Source organism: Pygocentrus nattereri, chromosome 16 (genome assembly GCF_015220715.1).
Source record: "Pygocentrus nattereri isolate fPygNat1 chromosome 16, fPygNat1.pri, whole genome shotgun sequence".
Classification (NCBI taxonomy): Eukaryota; Metazoa; Chordata; class Actinopteri; order Characiformes; family Serrasalmidae; genus Pygocentrus; species Pygocentrus nattereri.
Window position 1 is genome coordinate 20,941,301 of NC_051226.1, and position 21,536 is coordinate 20,962,836.

Sequence of the window (21,536 nt, forward strand, 5' to 3'; positions counted from 1 at the left end):
TGAAATTGAAGGACATTTACATAGAAGAACCGGTTTATTTTGGTGCCCTAAAAACTGATTTGTGAACCACTTCAGTGTAGAGCCTTGCATTTTTGTAAATGAGACATGCAAGTGTGTAGTACTGTTTTAACCCATGTGAGGTGTTCATGTATGTAGAACCTATTTTCACTGTTTACCAAAAGAAATAATGATGCAATTTATTATTTCCTCCTCAGATTCCTTGGACTTTGCTAATTTTCTGTGAAGAACATAAGATAACACATTTTCAGTGACTTTACACAATATGTCCTACACATTTATATTGCACATGTGGTGTTGGGAGTGACCATGTGGGGAATAGAAGTGTGGGGGTGCTGTGTCCCTTCACTCTGTTCTCCTACATGGCCTGCTGTTTGTGTGTGTGAGGGTGGACAACATGGACAGGCTACAGGCTGGCTACTGGAGATATTTTAAGCATCTGGTATTTTTACATCAATTGTTAGCTGTATTGATTTAAATAAATAATGTGGTGGGTCCACCAGAACCACAAACAGAAAGTGTTCTTTGTGTGATGCCATAGAAGAACCACTTTTGCTTCCCTGAAGAATGGCGGGTTAAATGTGCCTTTTTAGTTTGAAGAACCTTCGTATAATATAAAGGCTCTGGGATAAACCTTAAAACTGGCAAAGAATCCTTATGTAAAAGGTTTTTCACATCCACAAACACCCTTCTTCAAACCTTAGTTTTTAGGGAACCAAAAGTGTCTCTTCTACAGCATCACTCAGAGAAGAGTTAGGAGTGTCCAAACCAAGAACCGTTTTTGGAAGCTGTATTTTTGAGCCTAACTTCTCTTGACTCTTCACAAAGAAAAAAAATGGCCTTTTCTCATGTGATTCCCTCCAGATTTAATATAGCAACGTCTGAAACAGTGTTTGGCTGTTTACTTAAGTTTTTAATAACTGCAACGCCTTCCCCATGACCTGCAATATGTACTCACAAAACAGCTTGGGTTTGCACTAACAGAACAAGCGTGTTCTGTCTGAGCTAGCCTGAAGGGAACATGCAAAAGGGCAGCAACTGCACAGTGGTTGACTCATAACAGCATAATATGGCTGTGACCTCATAAAAACCCTACACAACTTGATCTCTGAATCAGAGAATGTGATAAAGAGTATATCACATATAGTTAGAGCAAATTTTTACTTTTTTTTTAACTGGAGTGCCTGACATCATGACAGCTCTATTAATGGCATCTCCAGCTGCAGTGCTCTATAGAGTTGGGCAGAGGCTTTTGGAACATGATGTCACTCAGGGTTCATAGAGTTGAGTCCCCATGTGTTTGTTTAGCTTTAGGAGCTGTTTACTGACCAGTGTGTGCACTCGCTCTTTAATGCCTTCTCACCTAGTTTTACCTGGCCACAGAATTACTCTGACACGAGGCAAAGTCGCCTTGTATTATCACAAAAGATCAACGACTGTTAGAGAATCACGCTCCATACGCGAAGGCAGGTTTTGAGGCCACGGACACTCAGCAGTACATGTCCCACCTGTTCAATCTACACTCTTACAAGTAATGGTAGCAAAAAAGCTATGTTGAAGTAATGTATAGATTCTTCCCCATAGAACCTATTTTTGTAAATAAGAGGTTTGAGTGTGAATAGCTTTTTCAAAGTTTGAAGAACCTCCACATACTGTAAAAGTTTTATAAAAACAAATAAATAAAAGCTGATACCATAGAAGAAACTGTTTTGATTGTGAGGAACCTTCATGAAGTGTAAAGATTCTTTACTAATTTAAAGGGTTCTTCTTAGGGTCTTTATATTAAATGACCAACTCCCATCTCATTAACAAAAATGGTTCTCTAAAGAACCATCCTGTAGAAGGTTCTTTAGAGAACCAAATTATTTTTTTCAATGACATATCTCCAAAGAAGCCTTTATTTATTTTTTTTTAGAGTGTAGCTTGTTTTTGTTTTTGTTGGCACTCTGTGTGCATGTTATCCTGTCCCGTTCCAGGAACAGTGCACCAGCTACCTAGAAATACTGGAATGCCGCAAGGACAATGTTTAGTTGCTTTTTTCCCTTTTTTGAACTAAGCAGGCAGTGAATACAGTCCTCAACTCGCTGCTGCCCTAAAAAAAAGCCGCCTTTTACATGTGTAAAAATTTCATGATGATTGGACCAACAGAAATGCTCTAAAATTGCTTAAAATAAGATCTTTTTACATTAACTTCCATTAAAGGTAAAGAACATTTTGCCTTCTCCTGTACAGTTTTATTTTGGATATATTTGTTTTTCTTTGGACAGCAACGAAATAAAGACTATAGAAAGTCCCGTAATTTTGCATTCATCTTTTAGGTTCTTCATTTCCTGTTTTTTAAATTGCTTAAGTAACTTTTCTACCAAGCTTTATAGCAGGGGTGTCTCAGCATGTCCACAAAGGGCTGGTGTAGCTGCAGGTTTTCATTCCAGCAAACCAGCAGCTCACATGATCAGCAGTGTTAAACAAGTGGAATCAGGTGTGCTCCAGCTTGTTTTGAGTGAAGACTGGCCCTTTGCAGATAAGAGTGGACACCCCTGCTTTATAGTTCCTCTTCTTTTAATCATAATTTGAGTCTATCCTGTCTAAGTATGTGTGTCCCGTTCTATTAAAAAGAGTTCATTTTAATCTTGCAGTGTTGCCTTGTAGGCATAAAGTTTGGATGTGTTTTCTCTGCTGAGTGATGTAAACATGAAACCAGCTGCACAGTTTCTGCTGTGGTCCACTGATAAGTGTCTGGGTCTTGGAGCAGCAGCACCTGCTGCTTTGATTAATCTTATCATACACTTTTTCGGCCTCAGTCTTCTGTCCCCAGCAGATTTCTGAGAAGTGACTCATGTGGCATATTTCGTTTTCTGTTCTGCTGGTACTCCTGGTAGGATTTTGTGGTTGAGCATAATGGATCTTTAAAAAGTTAAAAAGTAGTCATTACAGGGGAAAAACTAGAATCCACTGCACACATGACATTACATAGTAACATACAGTGGGTTGCAAAAGTATTCAGCCCCCTTGAACTTTTCAACCTTTTGCCACATTTCAGGCTTCAAACATAAAGATATGAAATTGTAATTTTTTGTGAAGAATCAACAACAAGTGGGACACAATCGTGAAGTGGAACGAAATTTATTGGATATTTTAAACTTTTTTTAGAAATAAAAAACTGAAAAGTGGGGCGTGCAATATTATTCGGCCCCTTTACTTTCAGTGCAGCAAACTCACTCCAGAAGTTCAGTGAGGATCTCTGAATGATCCAATGTTGACCTAAATGACTGATGATGATAAATAGAATCCACCTGTGTGTAATCAAGTCTCCGTATAAATGCACCTGCTCTGTGATAGTCTCAGAGTTCTGTTTAAAGCGCAGAGAGCATCATGAAGACCAAGGAACACACCAGGCAGGTCCGAGATACTGTTGTGGAGAGGTTTAAAGCCGGATTTGGATAGAAAAAGATTTCCCAAGCTTTAAACATCTCAAGGAGCACTGTGCAAGCGATCATATTGAAATGGAAGGAGCATCAGACCACTGCAAATCTACCAAGACCCGGCCGTCCCTCTAAACTTTCAGCTCAAACAAGGAGAAGACTGATCATAGATGCAGCCAAGAGGCCCATGATCACTCTGGATGAACTACAGAGATCTACAGCTGAGGTGGGAGACTTTGTCCATAGGACAACGATCAGTGGTACACTGCACAAATCTGGGCTTTATGGAAGAGTGGCAAGAAAAAGCCATTTCTCAAAGATATCCATAAAAAGTCTCATTTAATGTTTGCCACAAGCCACCTGGGAGACACACCAAACATGTGGAAGAAGGTGCTCTGGTCAGATGAAACCAAAATCGAACTTATGTTTGGCGTAAAAGCAATACAGCTCATCACCCTGAACACACCATCCCCACTGTCAAACATGGTGGTGGCAGCATCATGGTTTGGGCCTGCTTTTCTTCAGCAGGGACAGGGAAGATGGTTAATATTGATGGGAAGATGGATGGAGCCAAATACAGGACCATTCTGGAAGAAAACCTGTTGGAGTCTGCAAAAGACCTGAGACTGGGACGGAGATTTATCTTCCAACAAGACAATGATCCAAAACATAAAGCAACATCTACAATGGAATGGTTCACAAATAAACGTATCCAGGTGTTAGAATGGCCAAGTCAAAGTCCAGACCTGAATCCAATCGAGAATCTGTGGAAAGAGCTGAAAACTGCTGTTCACAAACGCTCTCCATCCAACTTCACTGAGCTCGAGCTGTTTTGCAAGGAAGAATGGGCAAAAATTTCAGTCTCTCGATGTGCAAGACTGACAGAGACGTACCCCAAGCCACTTGCAGCTGTAATCACAGCAAAAGGTGGCGCTACAAAGTATTAAAGCAAGGGGGCTGAATAATATTGCACGCCCCACTTTTCAGTTTTTTATTTCTAAAAAAAAGTTTAAAATATCCAACAAATTTCGTTCCACTTCACGATTGTGTCCCACTTGTTGTTGACTCTTCACAAAAAATGTCAATTTCATATCTTTATGTTTGAAGCCTGAAATGTGGCAAAAGGTTGAAAAGTTCAAGGGGGCTGAATACTTTTGCAACCCACTGTATGTACCAAAATGGTACATTAAGCAAAACCTCTATTGCAGTGTTTTCACTGCAGGTGACATCCCATATAAATAAAAATGGCCACAGCACATTAACATACAGCATTTTGCTGACGCTCTTATCCAGAGCCACTTACAATTTGATCATTTTTCACAGGTAGGCTGAGGTGGTGTTAGGAGTCTTGCCCAAGGACCCTTATTGGTATAATGTAGGGTGCTTGCCCTGGTGGGGGGATTGAACCCCAGTCTACAGCATAGAAGGCAAAGGTGTAAACCACTACACTAACCAACCACACCACACACATTAACACATGGAAACAAGATCATAATGCGTGGCCATGACTTATAAAAGTGTGGGAATGAGATAATTAAATCAAAGCCATGACTTAGTAAGGCGTTGGAACAAGATCATATCTTATTAAGCTGTAGTCAAGGCTTAATTATCACATTCCCATGTTTTACTAAGTCATGGCTATGCATCAGGATCTTGCTCCCATGCCTTACTAGATCACGGCCACAAACTACTTTTACAACCCCAATTCCAATGAAGTTGGGACGTTGTGTAAAACATAAATAAAAACAGAATACGATGATTTGCAAATCCTTTTCAACCTACATTCAATTGAATACACTACAAAGACAAGATATTTAATGATAAATGGATGAATTTCATTGTTTTTTGCAAATATTCACTCATTTTGAATTTGATGACTGCAACACATTCCAAAGAAGTTGGGACAGGGGCAACAAAGGACTGGGAAAGTTGAGGAATGCTCAAAAAACAACTGTTTGGACAAGGAAAAGAATCAGAAGTCAGAACATTCTGAAACGTCGACTGTGCTCAGGCTCCCTTCCCCAGGTGGATGAATCTAATGATAGTATGAGTCAAACAGTATTTAACAGGAATACTTGGAAGAACCTGTTTTCCAAGGACGTGAGTGAATTATCTACTATTGTCATTGTCACCATGTCTTCATTAGTGTAAACAGGCTTTACAGGGTGACTCAAAGCAGCACACAAACACCACAGTATAGCATTTTTTCCTCTCCTGACTCAGTAATGCTACTTCTTTCAGTAGTTCTTTGTTACATAACACAGCTTTAAACACCAGTTGAGTTTTTGCAACTTGCATCTATTATTATTGTTATAATTATTATGGAGCATAATCTCCCTGATGAAGAACCTATTGTAAATAATTCTTTAAAGACCTCTTAAAAATGGTTCTAGCACCAAAAATGTTCTAAAAAGTCATAGAACCTTTTTTGGTATAATCTTGTACGAAAATCTGGTATATGGCAACATATGGATTGTCCAGTGGTGACAAAAATGTAACATATATGCCAGCTTATATATATATATATATATATATATATATATATATACCAGAAATTTGGTTTAAAAAGGTTTAAATGTGGGACATATATTACAGCCATAAATCAACATAATCAAACATATGTGTGTAACACAGATATTTACCTAATTATTTAATGATATATAATAGAGAACATGATTCAAGGGTGGATAGCATATATTACTCATATATGCAATGTTAATGTACAGAATTTAAGGTTGATATAAAATCAAATCAAAGAAAATGTATTTGTATAGCGCTTTTTACAACTGATGTTGTCACAAAGCAGCTTCACAGATAAAGACAAAGGAAATATATATCTTCTTCCACTTCCTAATGAACCTAACCTTCCTCACCAAACTCTAAAACATTCACAAGGGAATACTAAAAAACAAACAGATCCCATAGTAGCAACTATAATGGTACTGGAATTTAGGCAACCATGTATCAGGCACACATTCATTGTATCAGGCATCTCCAAAAAATTGATACAATAGATATTTTGAAATTTTGATATTCTGACTTATGATATATGTGCATATATGGCCATGTATTTGATTTCACTATGGGATGTAGATATGTATGGTAGAAATAGCAAATATTCACTTTTACACACCAGAAGCTTTTAAAATTGTTTGTGTGTGTGTGTGTGTGTGTGTGTGTGTGTGTGTGAGTGAGTGAGTACATCAGTGTACATTTTCTGTGCTCAAGCCAGAAGACATGCAGCTCAGTCACGTGCAGGAATGTTACAAACCCACTGTGACCCGGCATCACATTTCATCCCCCCAACTGGCACATACTTACTGACCACCAGTACAAGTAGTCTGACATATGTATTCACACCATATTTGTAGCTGATCATGTGGATGGGGTGCATGTATATTTCACTGTTTCACAACCTCACCACATTGCCCATCTCTTCCTGCTTAGTAGCTCTTCAGATTAGCAACATTTTAAGTTCCTAGATTATGGAAAAAATATTTTTCATATCCTACAAGAGTTCCTACTTTCAGAGAGCAATATCTACAACAATACTGCCATCTTGTGGTCAACAGTGGTACTATTTGATGGTCTCAGTGATTCCCACGGGTGGGTTGTTTAGCCTAGTAATCAGCAGGGTAATCACTACCAGGTCAAACACATCTCTGTAGAACTGCAGGAGAATGAATGAATCCAGCATGTTTTAACACAAGAAATGTAGAAATGTAGCTCTGTTTTGAAAGCTAAGCAGTGCAGGGGCTGAATCAACAGAGCAGAATGAAATAAAATTAAAGCCCTGAAAGGAATAAGGAACTAAATGTTCATGGCCGAAGTAAGTAAGCAGATCACCCCTTCACAATTGGAATTGAACATCATCAAAATGGAACTGGGAACTGAATAAACAGCCACCAGACTCAGCAACAGCTTCTTTCCTGAGGTGGTCAGATTATTGAAAGTACTGATGCCCCCCATCATACACCTGGACTAATCTTGGATTGTGGATGTTGGATCCTTTCATCTCATTATTATACCTCGATTTAGATTATTTGGCAACAGGTCAGTAACATGATTAGGTATAAAAAGAGCATCCCAGAGTGGCTGAGTCTTTCAGAAGTAAAAATGAGGAGGGGTTCACCACTCTGTGAAAGATTGCGCAGGAAAATAGTGCAACAATTTATGATTAACGTTAGCAGAGAACTTGGGGATTTCATCATCTATAGTAAATGACATCATTAAAAGATTCAGAAAATCCAGATAAATCTTTGTATACAAGAGACAAGGCTGGAAATCAACATGATTTTCATAATTAAACAGTTTATATATAAAATATGTATAAAATGTATTTGGACAGGATACAGAAATGGCTCCACCTTCTCTGGACCTGAGCTTATTTAAGATGGACTGTGGTGAAGTGGAAAAGTGTCATGTGGTCCAACAAATTTGCAAATTCTTTTAGGAAATCCAGCCTAAGGAGGAGAGGGACCATTCAGCTTGTTATCAGTGCACAGTTCAAAAGCCAGTATTTATGATGGTGTAGGGGTGCATTAGTGCACATGGCATGGGCGACATCTGTAAAGGCACCATTAATGCTGAACAATGAATACTGATTTTGGAGCAACATATGCTGCCATCCAGAGGACTTTTTCAGGGAAAGCCTGGCTAGTTTCAGCAAGACAGTGTAAAACCACATTCTGCATGTATTATAGCAGTATTGCTCCATAGTAAAAGAAAGTGCTAAACTGGCCTGCCTGCAGTCCTAATCTGTCACACATTGAAAGCAACTGCCACATTATGAAAAAAAAAAAAAAAGATAAAACAGTTCATGAACTGTTGAGCAGAAGAAATCCTGATCACGTTAGAAAGGGAAACTACAGCAGTGTCTCCTCATTTCCCAAAAAAGAAAAGGTGATGAAACACAGTGGTAAACATGCCCCCGTCCCAACTTTTTTGAAGCATGTTTGGCGTCAAATTCAAAATGGGCTTCTATTTTTCAAAAACAATAAAAAATGTTTATTTATTTATTTTATAGTTTTTCTTTTCTTTACATTTTGCACAGCACCCCAACTTTTTTGGGAAGGCTCTCTCTCTCTCTCTCTCTCTCTCTCTCTCTCTCTCTCTCTCTATATATATATATATATATATATATATATATATATATATATATACTACTGATCAAAAGTTTGGGGTCACTTAGAAATTTCCTTATTTTTGAAAGAAAAGCACATTTTCTTTCAATGGAGCTAACATTAAATGAATCATAAATACACTCTATACATTGTTAATGAGGTAAATGACTATTCTAGCTGCAAACGTCTGGTTTTTAATGCAATATCTACATAGGTGTATATAGGCCCATTTCCAACAACCACCACTCCAGTGGTTTAATGGTACATTGTGTTTGCTAACTGTATAAGAAGGCTAATGGATGTTTAGAAAACCCTTGAAAACCCTTGTTCAAGTATGTTAGCACAGCTGAAAACAGTTTGGCTGATTAGCGAAGCTATAAAACTGACCTTCCTTTGAGCTGGTTGAGAATCTGGAGCATCACATTTGTTTGCTCTATGAAACTCTCACAATGGCCAGAAAAAGAGAACTTTCATTTGAAACTCGACAGTCTATTCTTGTTCTTAGAAATGAAGGCCATTCCATGCAAGAATCTGAAGATTTCCTACAACGTTGTGTACTACTCCCTTCAGAGGAGAGCACAAACAGGCTCTAACCAGAATAGAAATAGAAGTGGGAGGCCCCGCTGCACAACTAAGCAACAAGACAAGTACATTAGAGTCTCTAGTTTGAGAAACCAACACCTCACAGGTCCTCAACTGGCAGCTTCATTAAATAGTACCCACCAAACGCCAGTGTACCTCTAAATAGTACCTCTACAGTGAAGAGGCAACTCCAGGATGTTGGCCTTCAGGGCAGAGTGGCAAAGAAAAAGTCATATCTGAGACTGGCTAATAAAAGGAAAAGATTAATATGGGCAAAAGAACACAGACATTGGACAGAGGAAGATGGGAAAAAAGTGTTATGGACAGACAAATTTAAGTTTGAGGTGTTTGGATGACACAGAAGAACATTTGTGAGATACAGAACAACTGAAAAGATATTGGAAGAGTGCCTGACGCCATCTGTCAAGGATGGTGGAGGTAATGTGATGGTCTGGGGGTGCTTTGGTGCTGGTAAAGTGGGATATTTGTACAAGGTCATAGGGATTTTGAATAAGGAAGGCTATCACTCCATTTTGCAATGCCATGCCATACCCTAATGCCATAAATTATGGATTACAGTTGCGTTACTCTCATTACATCACAAAATACACAAATAGACCAGGCTCTAGATCTTTAACATTTTAATTCAACCCAACACACAAGTTCATTAAAAAAATATAAACAAGAAAGCAATACATTATGAAAAATGAAATTTGGCATCTTCAGGTCCTCATTTCTAATGTAAAGCTTTTTGTTCATTGAGGCAGGTTGTGTTCTTTCTCTTTTCTTTGCTACATTGCTACATGTTAGTCCTCCTCTTGCTTATGCGATGGATTCTCTCCTCTCTTGCTCGATAGCTGCGGAAACAAACACGGATTAATAAAGACACGATGCAATCTGACACACCCTGGCTGGAGTGAATTTTGTTCCACTCAGTGGGGGTGGGTGTGTGTGTGTGTGTGTGGGGGGGGGGGGGGGGGGGGGGGGTAAACAGCACCAAATGAGCCTCCGTGCTGAGTTACATTAGCAAGAGGAGACGGCAGAAGGAGGCAGCTGGAGTAAGCTGATTTCACACTGATTGCGTCTGAAGTGGGCCACAGATGTGCACGCCCGACTTCCACTTTGTGTAGCGTTAGTGCAGAGCTGATTAGATTTGAGTGGCACCATGTGGACCACAGAAACAATAGTGTTTCTGTATGTTCATCTTTATCAGTGTCACACCTTTTTCCTCCAGTTACTGTTAAATGCTGGTAATTATTTTGTTCTCTCTTATATGTAAGTCAGTGGTGAATTTGCCGGACCTGAATATCAATCTGATAAAGTGTGAAGTACATTTGTAAAGGATTTAGCCAATCATGTGATTCTGTTTGACAAGCCACATTATTCTGATGAGCACGCTCTTTGTAAATTTAACTTAGGCAAAGTCACACAAGTAAAATCCAGAGCTAGAGACACAGACTGCCTTAGAAGAGAGAGATGAAGTGACAGAACTGTGATGGCTTTTGAGATATTAAACATTAAACACTTACTTTCCTTGGTTGGTAAAGGATTCTTCTCCCGAGTTTCAGTCTTCTTCAGTTTTGTTTTGTCAAAGCTTGTGATTTCCATCATGTTGGGTTTGTCAGCCATGATTGTGTTGATTCTAAATACGTATAACACATATAACATCTCAAGCATTTGTCATCTCAAGTCTTTTATTTGACTCTAAAACTCATGCAACATACAGTACTGTGCAAAAGTCAAAGACCAAATAATCTAACCGACTTCTAAGACTGAACTTTGAAGATGTGGAAAAACAAACCCATGAGATTTCTCTGAGAACTGAAAGCAAATCTCAAAGAAAGAATGGAAGCTGCAATCAATGCAAAACATTGAGACATTAAACAACTCATTTTCTGATGCTGAAAAATGAATAACTTTACCATTTTGACTGTAAATTGATTAAAAGAAGGGTGGTCTCTGACTTCAGCACAGTAGTGTATGCTGCATAAAAATCTGATACATACACAATACAATTTAGATTCACTTATACAACATTCATATCATCACTGTTGTGAAAAGAATTGAGTATTTTATCCATTCATCCATGCATTTTCTAAGCCGCTTCTCCGTCAGGGTCGCGGGGGGATGCTGGAGCCTATCCCAGCAGTCCTCGGGCGGAAGGCAGGATACACCCTGGATAGGTCGCCAGTCCATCACAGGCAAGTATTTTATATGTATTGGATAATGTATTGTATAATGTACTTTAATGTACATCTTCAATACACTATAATGACATACAGGTCAATTTGAACCATTTCTATTGTGCTCTTTATCATGAAACATTTGCACAGTGTAAAGGGCAGTTACATTTTCAAATGGCATTTTAATGTTAAAAAGAAGAGGGAAAAAAATAGGTTACAAGGTTTTAACATACCTGCAACAATATACATTCACTCATTCAAAATAATAAAATCAGTCTGTCTCAATGAAAGAGTACATATTGAGACAATGAGAAGATGTTATTGTTACAGGTTGACAAGGGTCCATTGTGATTATATACCACAATCAAGTAAAATGACTAAATAAATAAACAAATACAGCCTTAACAAATCAGAGAGCTGTTCTATACGGTAAGGTATGAATGTGAAATCATGAGTCAGCCTATTTTACAACTGCTCTGAGACACTCTGCTACCCGCCCTTCTGCTCCTCAACTGATTCTTCCTTTGTTCTCCCTCTGTATGTCTTTCATCCAGCTGTCTCCAGCCAGCCACTGCATTCCCTCTCTCCTCTCTGAATTGAACATTATTACTGTACTGAAGGCAATATAAAATAAAGACATACTTACACACAGAGCAGTATAATGCAGTCTGCTTACCAGGTTCAGGGTGTGCCGGATGCGGCAGTGCTGGATTCAGTCTGTGTGTGAAGGGCAGTGAGACGAGTGAGCATGCATGTGTCTGTAAATGTGTCTGTGCAGGCTGGGGAGGGGGATTCCCGTCAGTGAAGTCTTGGGCCTATCTGTATCTCCACCCCACCCCAACAGTATCAAATATTTATGGCACAGAGGGTTGTGCTTTAGAGAGTGAATTTGCTGAGCACGCACTGCAGAGAAGTGTACTGTACTGACTGCATTCATTTAAATTTAGAAAATGATGAATGTTAAAATGATAAAATGGCAAAAAATGATGTAATAAAGGACAGAAAAAACATCAAAAGCAGATATTTTGTAAAATGTTACACGCTGAAAAGGGTTTTACTTGATTCTACAAGATTAAAATATATGATATCAGGATGAAACGTCCCCCTTTTATTGATTGACCATCTGAAAATGCAGTTGCCCTTCACAGTGTGTGAACATTTCACTTTTAATAGATCAATAGAAGTGGTCAAATATTACTTACATACATTAAACAAGCATCAAAATTTGGATTTTTTTTACCCTTGCAGTAAAGATATCATTTTGGAAATATGGAGTTTTGTCTCAACATTGACAATATTTTTATGAATGTGGAAATAATGTAGAGTATTGTGCAAAAGTAGTTCAGGTAGTTTTTATTTAATTTTAAGCTATTTAACTGGACAGTAAGCATTTATTGGCTCAGAAAAACTTGACCATTTACAATTTCCAAACCCCTCCTTGATGAAGTCCCATATTAATTTTAATGACTATCCAATACCCACTTTGGCTAATAAATTTTCCATTAAATTAAAGCTGCACTATGTAAGTTTGGGGATTTAGAGACATCTCTGGTGGAAAAGGGTAATAACAATACGCAGAAAAACTGTAATGTTGGCTGTGTTTTGGACCCCTTCACTCGAGAGGATGAATCTGATTATTGCAAGCGCATTAAAAGAGAATTCAAAGAGACGTGTCTCCTGAGGATGTGACTGAATGATTTATTATTGTTATCATATTTTCATCAGTATATTGCTGATTTTGCATTTGAGACTTAAACATGGATCTTCTTCTAGAGCCTGTGTCTGTTATTGCTCAGATAAATAGCTCAAAGTTATTTGCTTAGGTGGCTAAAACCTTTGCACAGTACTGATAGAATCAAGCAAATTCAAGGCATTATTTTTCTTCAGTGTATAAAACAGAAAAAGAGCCTTGGCTAAAAACCAAAGCCCTAACATAAGGTTTTAAATCAACTATTTAAATCATCCCAAAAACTGATGAATAGGAACATATACTACATAAATATTCAATAATTTTTTGTCCATCCACATATTGCAGAGGCATCTTGTGGGGAAAACTGGAAGTAGAGTATCTTTGGACAGCTGAGAAAGCATTAATGTTCACTCATACATAATTGTAATTCCAGGTTTGACCATGAGTCTGAGACAATAGAGGAGACAGGCGTGGTATGTATCAGCTGCTGTCCAGTGAGCAGTGTGACTCTGAACACATGGTGGCTGTGAACAGCTGTGTCAGAAACCCTTCCTTGTGCGGAGGACGTGACAGAAAGTCTATCAGTAACACTCAGCTGCCCTGCAGAGACCCAAGGGAGGACATGACTTTAAGACAGAGATCTGATCTCTGCTTTGGGCTTATGGTTTTTTTGACTAAAAAAAAAAAGGCAGTAACAGTCATGTTGACATCTGTTTTGTCTGCACTTATTTTGTCTCTCTTTATAGTTAACAGTATGTCGTACAGTGTCAGAAGACGTATGAGCAAGTGTACTTACTCAGTTACTTAACAAAGGAGGCAATTGTATGATTTAGGATTACATTAACCATCTAGTGGACTTTTAGCTGACTTGGACTTTAGACTAAAATCCTTTCACTGTCAATTTCTATACCTTAATTGTGTTTAATAAATAATAAATCAAATAAATAATTAAATGTTCCATTTCATTACTGTCGAAAATTCATAACACATCAAAACTTTATCAAATGTTTCAATAGTGACCATTTTAATTCATTTTGAACATAACTCAAAATGCTAGCCAGTACCTCTGCTAGAGTTTATTTTATTAATTTGAGTTTATTTAAAGCACACACATTATCTAAGCCACGTATCCTCCTGGGACATGGGGGTGCTGGAGTCTATCCCATTAGTCACTGAGCAGAAGGCAGGAAATATGCTGGAGTGATTGCCTGTCCATCACAGGGCACTTGAGCATCTCCAATATGTTAATAATATTTTGGACATATTTACTATTTTGCTTGTGGATTTTATTATTTTATATGAAACCTTTGGCACAAAATTAACTTCATAATTCTCCACCATTGTTTCATTAGCCATATCGATGCTTAACTTCCCTGAACATCACATTATTTTTGATCTTGGGTGCATGTGTGTATCACAGAAACACCCTCTTGGAGGTTTGGTGTTCGATACTCCTTGACATTTTGGATGTATTGATCCAAAATACTAGAAGTTTTAATGGCTAGTTTGTTCATTTTTTCCCGAGCCACAGAACCATTAACCGTTAAGCTGTAACAACATAGCTACAGTGCTGAATGGTCTGGTTCTGGAAATGAAAATCCTGTCTGTAATAACCATAGGCCATTACATTTTTAAACACATAACTTTAATTGTTCAGTGTGGACCTACCAGATTGGTAGATGTTGGTATACAAGCTCTCTGAAGTCATGAATGTAATTTCAACTTTTTAAAAAAATCATGTCTCATTCCCCCATTTCATATACCCTACCCAGAGTCCCTAAAGCAAGCTCTACCCATTAGATATGTTGCTGTTGCTTCAGAAATTTTAAATAAGTGGTTTGAAATAATTCTTAAAATTGTTATTTAATGGTATTGAAAGTTTCACCACATTAGGCCTGCTTAAGCAACTTGCTAGAAAACAAGGGGAAGAAACAAATCACATAACCAGAAAGACAAAAAGCAAATATATGTGCATAAAAGCACAATACAAAAAATAATGACAAATATATGTGGAAATGCACAATTACAAAAGTTGAACAGGCTAAAATCTGTTAGGGCTGGAGGGACAGAGTCATTTGCAGTGCAGTTTGGGATCAGCAATTCATCCCGACATTTAAAAAAAAGTGAAATTTAAAACAAAATAAATACAAAGTCTTGCACATTTGCCTTTTTGTTTACGTTTTAAAAACTTTTCTGCTCTGAATGAAAGTTTTAAATGTCATGATAGATCTAGTAACTGTTTGGTTCTGTTTTTTCTGTCAAAAATCTTTTATATAAGGATTTGTTGAAATCATTTGAGAAAATGAATGGGATTTTTACTTCCAGAACCAGAGCTGCAGAAAAAGTGGGTAGTCATTGTTCATCTCTATGAGGCTGTTAGCAGTTTTTTGAGTAGTTTTCTTCTGGTTGTCCTGGTTCTGATTAACAGCACAGCAGATGAAAAAAGAAAGTGGACAAACAAGGTTGCACAAGCAAGGCCTACTGTCTTTAACCTGCAGCAGTGCATTATTTTGAAATATATAAAAAGAACTTGTTAATGCCTAAAAATCTATTTTTCTAAATAATATGAAATAATAACTGTAATAGAATCACGAATTAGATGAGACTGGATGTAATTCCAGACAAACTGTCCAAAGTCAAAACACCAGCAGACAGGCTAATACAGGAGGAGCAGGCTCAAGGTCAGGGTACAAACCGGAGAAGAGTCAACATCCAGAGGAGCTAACCGAACATAGAATGCAGGCTCAGAACTTCAGGAACAACAAGAAACTTCAAGTACGGGCAGAACTGGGGAGGTTAATACAGGACAGGTGGCTGGTGATCAGTATGTATCAGAATAACTCGCAGTACTTTTACTTATGATACTTAAGTACATACATTTGTCCACAACTGATCTGTTTAAATACAGTGTAAAGCCTCATTAAATGTGGATTGCTGCTGACTGATACATATTGAAACAATGCAACTAAAAAAATGGTCATTTTCATTACATTTTCTTCATTGACAACAAACTCTCAAGATGTTTTTGTATATGTGGTGGGTGGGTGTTTTGCCATTATTGTCATTTAACCACTCAAATTCATATCAGTACTTGATTTGATGTATCCCCATGAGACCCCACATCCTTATATGAGGACATCACATTTCAGCTTCCCTGTGCTCTATACATTATTATATGAATGTACAAACTGTTGTTTGGAAACAAGAACAGATTGTGTTGCTTTCTAGTAATACACGTGGTACAACTCTGCTAGAGTGTTTAAAAAAGATGGCACCCATCTCTGTACATCTGTCCTACAGGAGGAGCGCAAGCAAAAATAGACAATATATGAAACAATGTCTTAATGTTTTAATGTCAAAATTAGTTTAATTACAGTTTGGTATGGTATTTACACGTAGTACTCACATCCCAGTAGTATAATATACCACGTCATTTAAATCAGACGTCATATTCACTCTTCAGGCTCCTTGTCTATTTTTGCATAAAATAATTTTAACACTGTGCATATGCTGCACAAATGTGATATGTTCCTTTTCTTGCAAAGTGGAGTCTAAGAGTTTGAGCATAGAAATCCCCTTTTCTTAGGATAATCACACATTAATCATCAAAAGTTTATGCATCAAAGTTTATACAAACCTTAAGTTCTCTTTCAGTTATTTTATTTGTCTACTAGAACCACTTTAATGAGTAAATAATCCGCATGAGGATTAATATAATTCCTAAAATTATTCTTACATAGTAATATAAGTTCCACTGCACTTGGACTGCTCAAGCACCTTGCCACCAAACAAGGTGGAAAAAAACACAAACCAGAAAGACAAAAAGCAACACCTTATTAAAACTAGAATAAAAACAATAATAACTTTGTAAATTTAGCCAGTATGGCAATAAATATGTAGTACTCATATGAATAATGTAGAACAATGTTCCCATATTGTTTATGCATAATAACAAGCTGGTAGGATAGCATTCCACATAATTTGAATCACACATTATATTCATTGTTCAGCCTCCTTATCTATTTTAGCTTATATTACCTTGCATAGAATGATTTTAACACTGCATATGCTGTGGGAAATGTGATGTGTTCCTGTGGAACTGTTCTCAGCATTTCACACTAAAGAAAAGCAGACACTTCCTGACCAGGTAGAAAACTGAAGAATGGTAACTGTTATTAAGTAATTTGAAATGGATCTGTATTTTGTAGGTTGCAGTGAGTTACCTGCTATAAGAATGTACCCAAATGGGCGTGGGCTGGAACTGGCCCTGTAATGTACCCAAATGGGGAACTGGCCCTGTGACCGGAAGGTTGCTGGTTCGATCCCCAGTGCCGACAGTCTATGACTGAGGTGTCCTTGAGCAAGACACCTAACCCCCAATTGCTCCCCGGGCGCTGTGGATAGGGCTGCCCACTGCTCCGGGCAAGTGTGCTCACTGCCCCCTGGTGTGTGTGTATTCATTAGTGTGTATGTGGTGTTTCACTTCACGGATGGGTTAAATGCGGAGGTGGAATTTCCTTGGTTGTGGGATTAAAAAAGTATCACTTACTTACTTTAAAATACACTATTCAGAACAGATGTGTTGTAAAGTACTCTAAGCAGGTACACACAGGTAGAACAATTGGCATGAAACACAGGGAGGACTCAGGGTAGGCCTGGGCGAAGTAATCACATATTGTCCATGATGGATAAGTAAAGGCGATGTGTAAAAGGCAATATTAGATGTTTTGGTAAAAATACTGAGAAAGAATTAGGGAGGACTAAATACAATGGGAAACTGGGGTTCATGTTTAAGAAGTCTGTTATTTTTGTTATTATCTTTGCTATTTCTCTTTGCTATGCACTGTAACGCTAGCTTTACCACACAGGTTCCCCCTAGTTTACTTTATGTGAATGGAATCGAAAATGAATGTCGATTTTATATTCATTTTAAAAATAAGCCCTTTTTCCTAAACTACTTCAAGGATTTAGTTATTTTTGCACAAGTAGCAGGTGCTACTAATTACAAATACCAAGACGAAATTAAAAAGCAACCAACATATCCTGGGTCTTAGCAAAGGTTGTACTGCTCGGCAAGAATGAAACCTCAGCCAGAGAAATCCTCTGAAGTATAGCCAGTATATCTAATTTCTCATTTTGAGATTGTTTTAAGAATTATTCAACCCATTTCTAGACATTCTTTCTACTATTATAAAATGACATTATAAATTATTATTATCTTACTGCACAGGCAAACGATATTCATTGCTTCAAGCATTATTTCCTAAAATAAATCTGGAAGCTGAATATTCTAATATATAATATATAATTACTTTTACACTTATCACCTAATGAGAAACATTAGACATACAGGATTTCCTATGTTTAAGATAATGTCACTTTATATTACAGTGCATATGTATGTCTCTCGCCCTAGTAGTTCTATAATTTACGCTCATCTTCTCAGCTTCCAGACATCCTCATCTCCCCCTGCATCCTACCACCAGATGGACCTAGTGTACAAGGAATGCTCTTAACCATGCACAAGCACACTACTGCTTTGTTCTGTGGTCAGTGAATAAGCTCCTCCATGCAGATTGATCCAACTGTTTTTGTTGTCAACGTGCGGTATTTGTTTGCTTTTGTGGAACTTTTTTTAATGTTTTATTTTACACGGTGGCAGGTTTTGAATGCGTTAGATGAAGCATGAAGAGATATCTAGACATATTTTTGCTCTGAGCGATGGCAATAACATGCACAAGTAGTGAGACAATTTCAAGGAATTAGCATAGAGTGAATGAATTAATGTGATTTGAATGATTTAGTTGTGCACAGTGATCATTAAATTATTTCAACATAACAGCCAAACATTGTCATCTTTTGTTCTGTCACGAAGGAGAGCAGATCAGGTGGTCTTACAGAAGAAGAGCTCTGGAGCTGGCAGAGGGAAATATATCCATGTAAGTTTGGCTGGTTTTAATTTTAAATTAGTCTGTTTGCACTGATTTTGACAGACTAGTTTGGTTCTAACGCAGTTATACCACTGAAGCTCAAGCCTTTTCGGTTTCATACCCGACACTGAAAACAATGGGCAGGTTTAAAGGTTGTCCACTAGAGGGCGCTGTGCAGCTTTCGTGCTACGCTGACTGAGAGCAGTTCCAACGAGTTCGTCTAGTTCTTATAATCTTAGAGTGGTTGATATTACTCACTGCATTAGTCATTTGCACTCAGACAAGTGTATAGACTCTCTTCATTGACCATTTTAACACTCTCCGGCAGGCTCACATTAGGACACGAGCTCAGTCTAGCTCAAGCTTTGCTCCAAACACTGGACTGAAGATGACACATCACAAGACCCTGAAGTAAATCAGCCTGACTCTTCATTTTCCTTTCAGCTTCTAACATTTTAACATCTTGACATTGCCCTCTTGAGCGAGCGACTGAGAGAACGGCAGACACTCGAAACCTTCGAGGGACACAACAAAAGCCTGAGAATGTATGACCACATTTTCACATCTGCAGACAAATTTCCCTCCTCCCGTTCTCCTCCCTCCCTCCCTCCTTCCCTCTCTCCTCTCCCTCCTCTCCCTCCTTGGAGTCGAATCCACTTGACGTGGCGCAGCTGTGCGCAGCAGAGCAGAGCCATGTTCCCCCTTGTCAAAGTCCACTTCCCACGCCTCCGCCCCTGGCCCTCGCCGTTATCACTTCATCCACACGGCATTAATCACTGTCGTCCAGGGGGTCGTCCGCGGCTCCTCCTCAGAAGCAGCCGAGCGTTTAACGCCCTGAACAAGCCCCTGATTTATCCTCACTCTCAAAGGGAAAGAGGTCGGCCTCAGCTCTCTTCTCTGCCAGCTTCCTATGAGACATGTGCCATTAGACTCAATAAGCACTTCCCGTCGCTGGTGTCTGACGCAATCTAAGAACATTTGAGTGCCATCAAGGTTCTGCAAAGAAAGCCAGCAATTTCAGCGTGACCTGCACGCACTTCACAAAAACATCACTGTCCAAAAACATGAGCTTTGTGGCTCCAACCTCTATTGTTTTTGCATCATCCTCAACATTAGCATCTAGCATAGCAACATGCGTCTCTTTCACTGACCTGCTGCGGCTCCACAGCAGAATTAGATGTTCATGTAAAAATAAAATATTCGTCCTCTGCAGTAACATAAAGTTCTGCTGATCATTTTAACACAGTTTTACCAGTAAATGGTCTTAAATGCTGGAGTTAATGTATAACTGCCGATTCACCCTTTAACCCTGAAGGTTGGCACACAGATGGCTGGTCACATAGCAACACAGATAACAGTCAGAACATCAATACTTTGGAGACGAATGGACTTATTTTCATTTATAATCACTCCAGCTGGTTTCCTGATATGTTTAGTCTGCAACTAGAAACTGTCAAACACTAAAAAGTCACAAAGCAGAAATCAGATTCACCAGCGTCTTGTTCAAGTTTTAAATGGTGCAGCAGTTTCATTCCGCTGCCTCAGGCACCATTTAAGGTGAAATGAAAAAAATTCAAACAAGAAGCTGCGAATGAGAAGCTAACTACAGCCTTGTAAAAAAGTTTATCGTTGCCTGACCAAAAAAAAAAAGGTCACGCTCTAAAATTTCGTTGGATCCCCTTTAGCTTTGAATATGGCACGCATTCGCTGTGGCATCATTTCCACAAGCTTCTGCAATGTCACAACATTTATTTCTGTTCAGAGTTGCATTAATTATTCCCCTAGATCTTGTATTGATGATGGGAGATTTGGACCACTGTGCAAAGTCTTCTCCAGCATATTCCAAAGATTCTCAATGGGGTTCAGGTCTGGGCTCTGTGGTGGCCAATCCATGTGTGAAAATGATGTCTCACACTCCCTGAACCACTCTTTCACAATTTGAGGCCGATGAATCCTGGCATTGTCATCTTGGAATATGCCCGTGCCATCAGGGAAGAAAAAATCCATTGATGGAATAACCTGGTCGTTCAGTATATTCAGGTAGTAGTAGTAGTAGTAGTAGTAGTAGTAGTAGTAGTAGTAGTAGTACACCTGACAAACTGCAGCAACCCCAGATCATAGCACTGCCCCCTCAGGCTTGTACAATGACACCAGGCATAATGGGTGCATCACTTCAGCCGCCTCTCTTCTTACCCTGATGTGCCCATCACTCTGGAACAGGGTAAATCTGGACTCATCAGACCACATGACCATCTTGCATTGCTCCAGTGTCCAATCTTTATGCTCCCTAGCAAATTAAAGCCATTTTTGCCAGTTAGCCTGACTGAAAAGTGGTTTTCTTAAGGCTACACAGTTGTTTAGTACCAATCCCTTGAGTTGCCATTGCATTGTGCTTATGGCAATGCTTTTACTTTCACTATTAAACATATCCCTGAGTTCTTCTGTTTTTTTTCTACAATTTGATTTCACCAGACATTTAAGTGATCGCCAATCACGATCGTTCAAGATTTTTTCCGACCACATTCCTTCCTCGAAGATGATGTTTCCCTACTGTCCTTCCACTTTTTAATAATGCCTTGGAGAGTTCT

General features: G+C 38.5%; 1 protein-coding gene across 2 annotated transcripts; it reads right to left on the bottom strand.

Moving 5' to 3' along the window:
• Positions 1 to 9,927: 9,927 nt before the first annotated feature.
• Positions 9,928 to 12,152, bottom strand: tmsb (thymosin, beta). Of its 2 annotated transcripts, none has more exons than XM_037546245.1 (3): positions 12,005 to 12,152; positions 10,675 to 10,787; positions 9,928 to 10,002 (listed from the first exon to the last, which is right to left on the bottom strand). In XM_037546245.1, the coding sequence occupies exons 2-3, from the start codon at positions 10,772 to 10,774 to the stop codon at positions 9,968 to 9,970; spliced, it is 135 nt and encodes a 44-aa protein (XP_037402142.1). In that variant the 5' UTR covers positions 10,775 to 10,787; positions 12,005 to 12,152; the 3' UTR covers positions 9,928 to 9,967. The 2 variants fall into 2 exon arrangements, with proteins under 2 accessions (XP_037402142.1, XP_037402143.1); XM_037546246.1 differs by having other exon boundaries at positions 11,975 to 12,112.
• Positions 12,153 to 21,536: the final 9,384 nt, after the last annotated feature.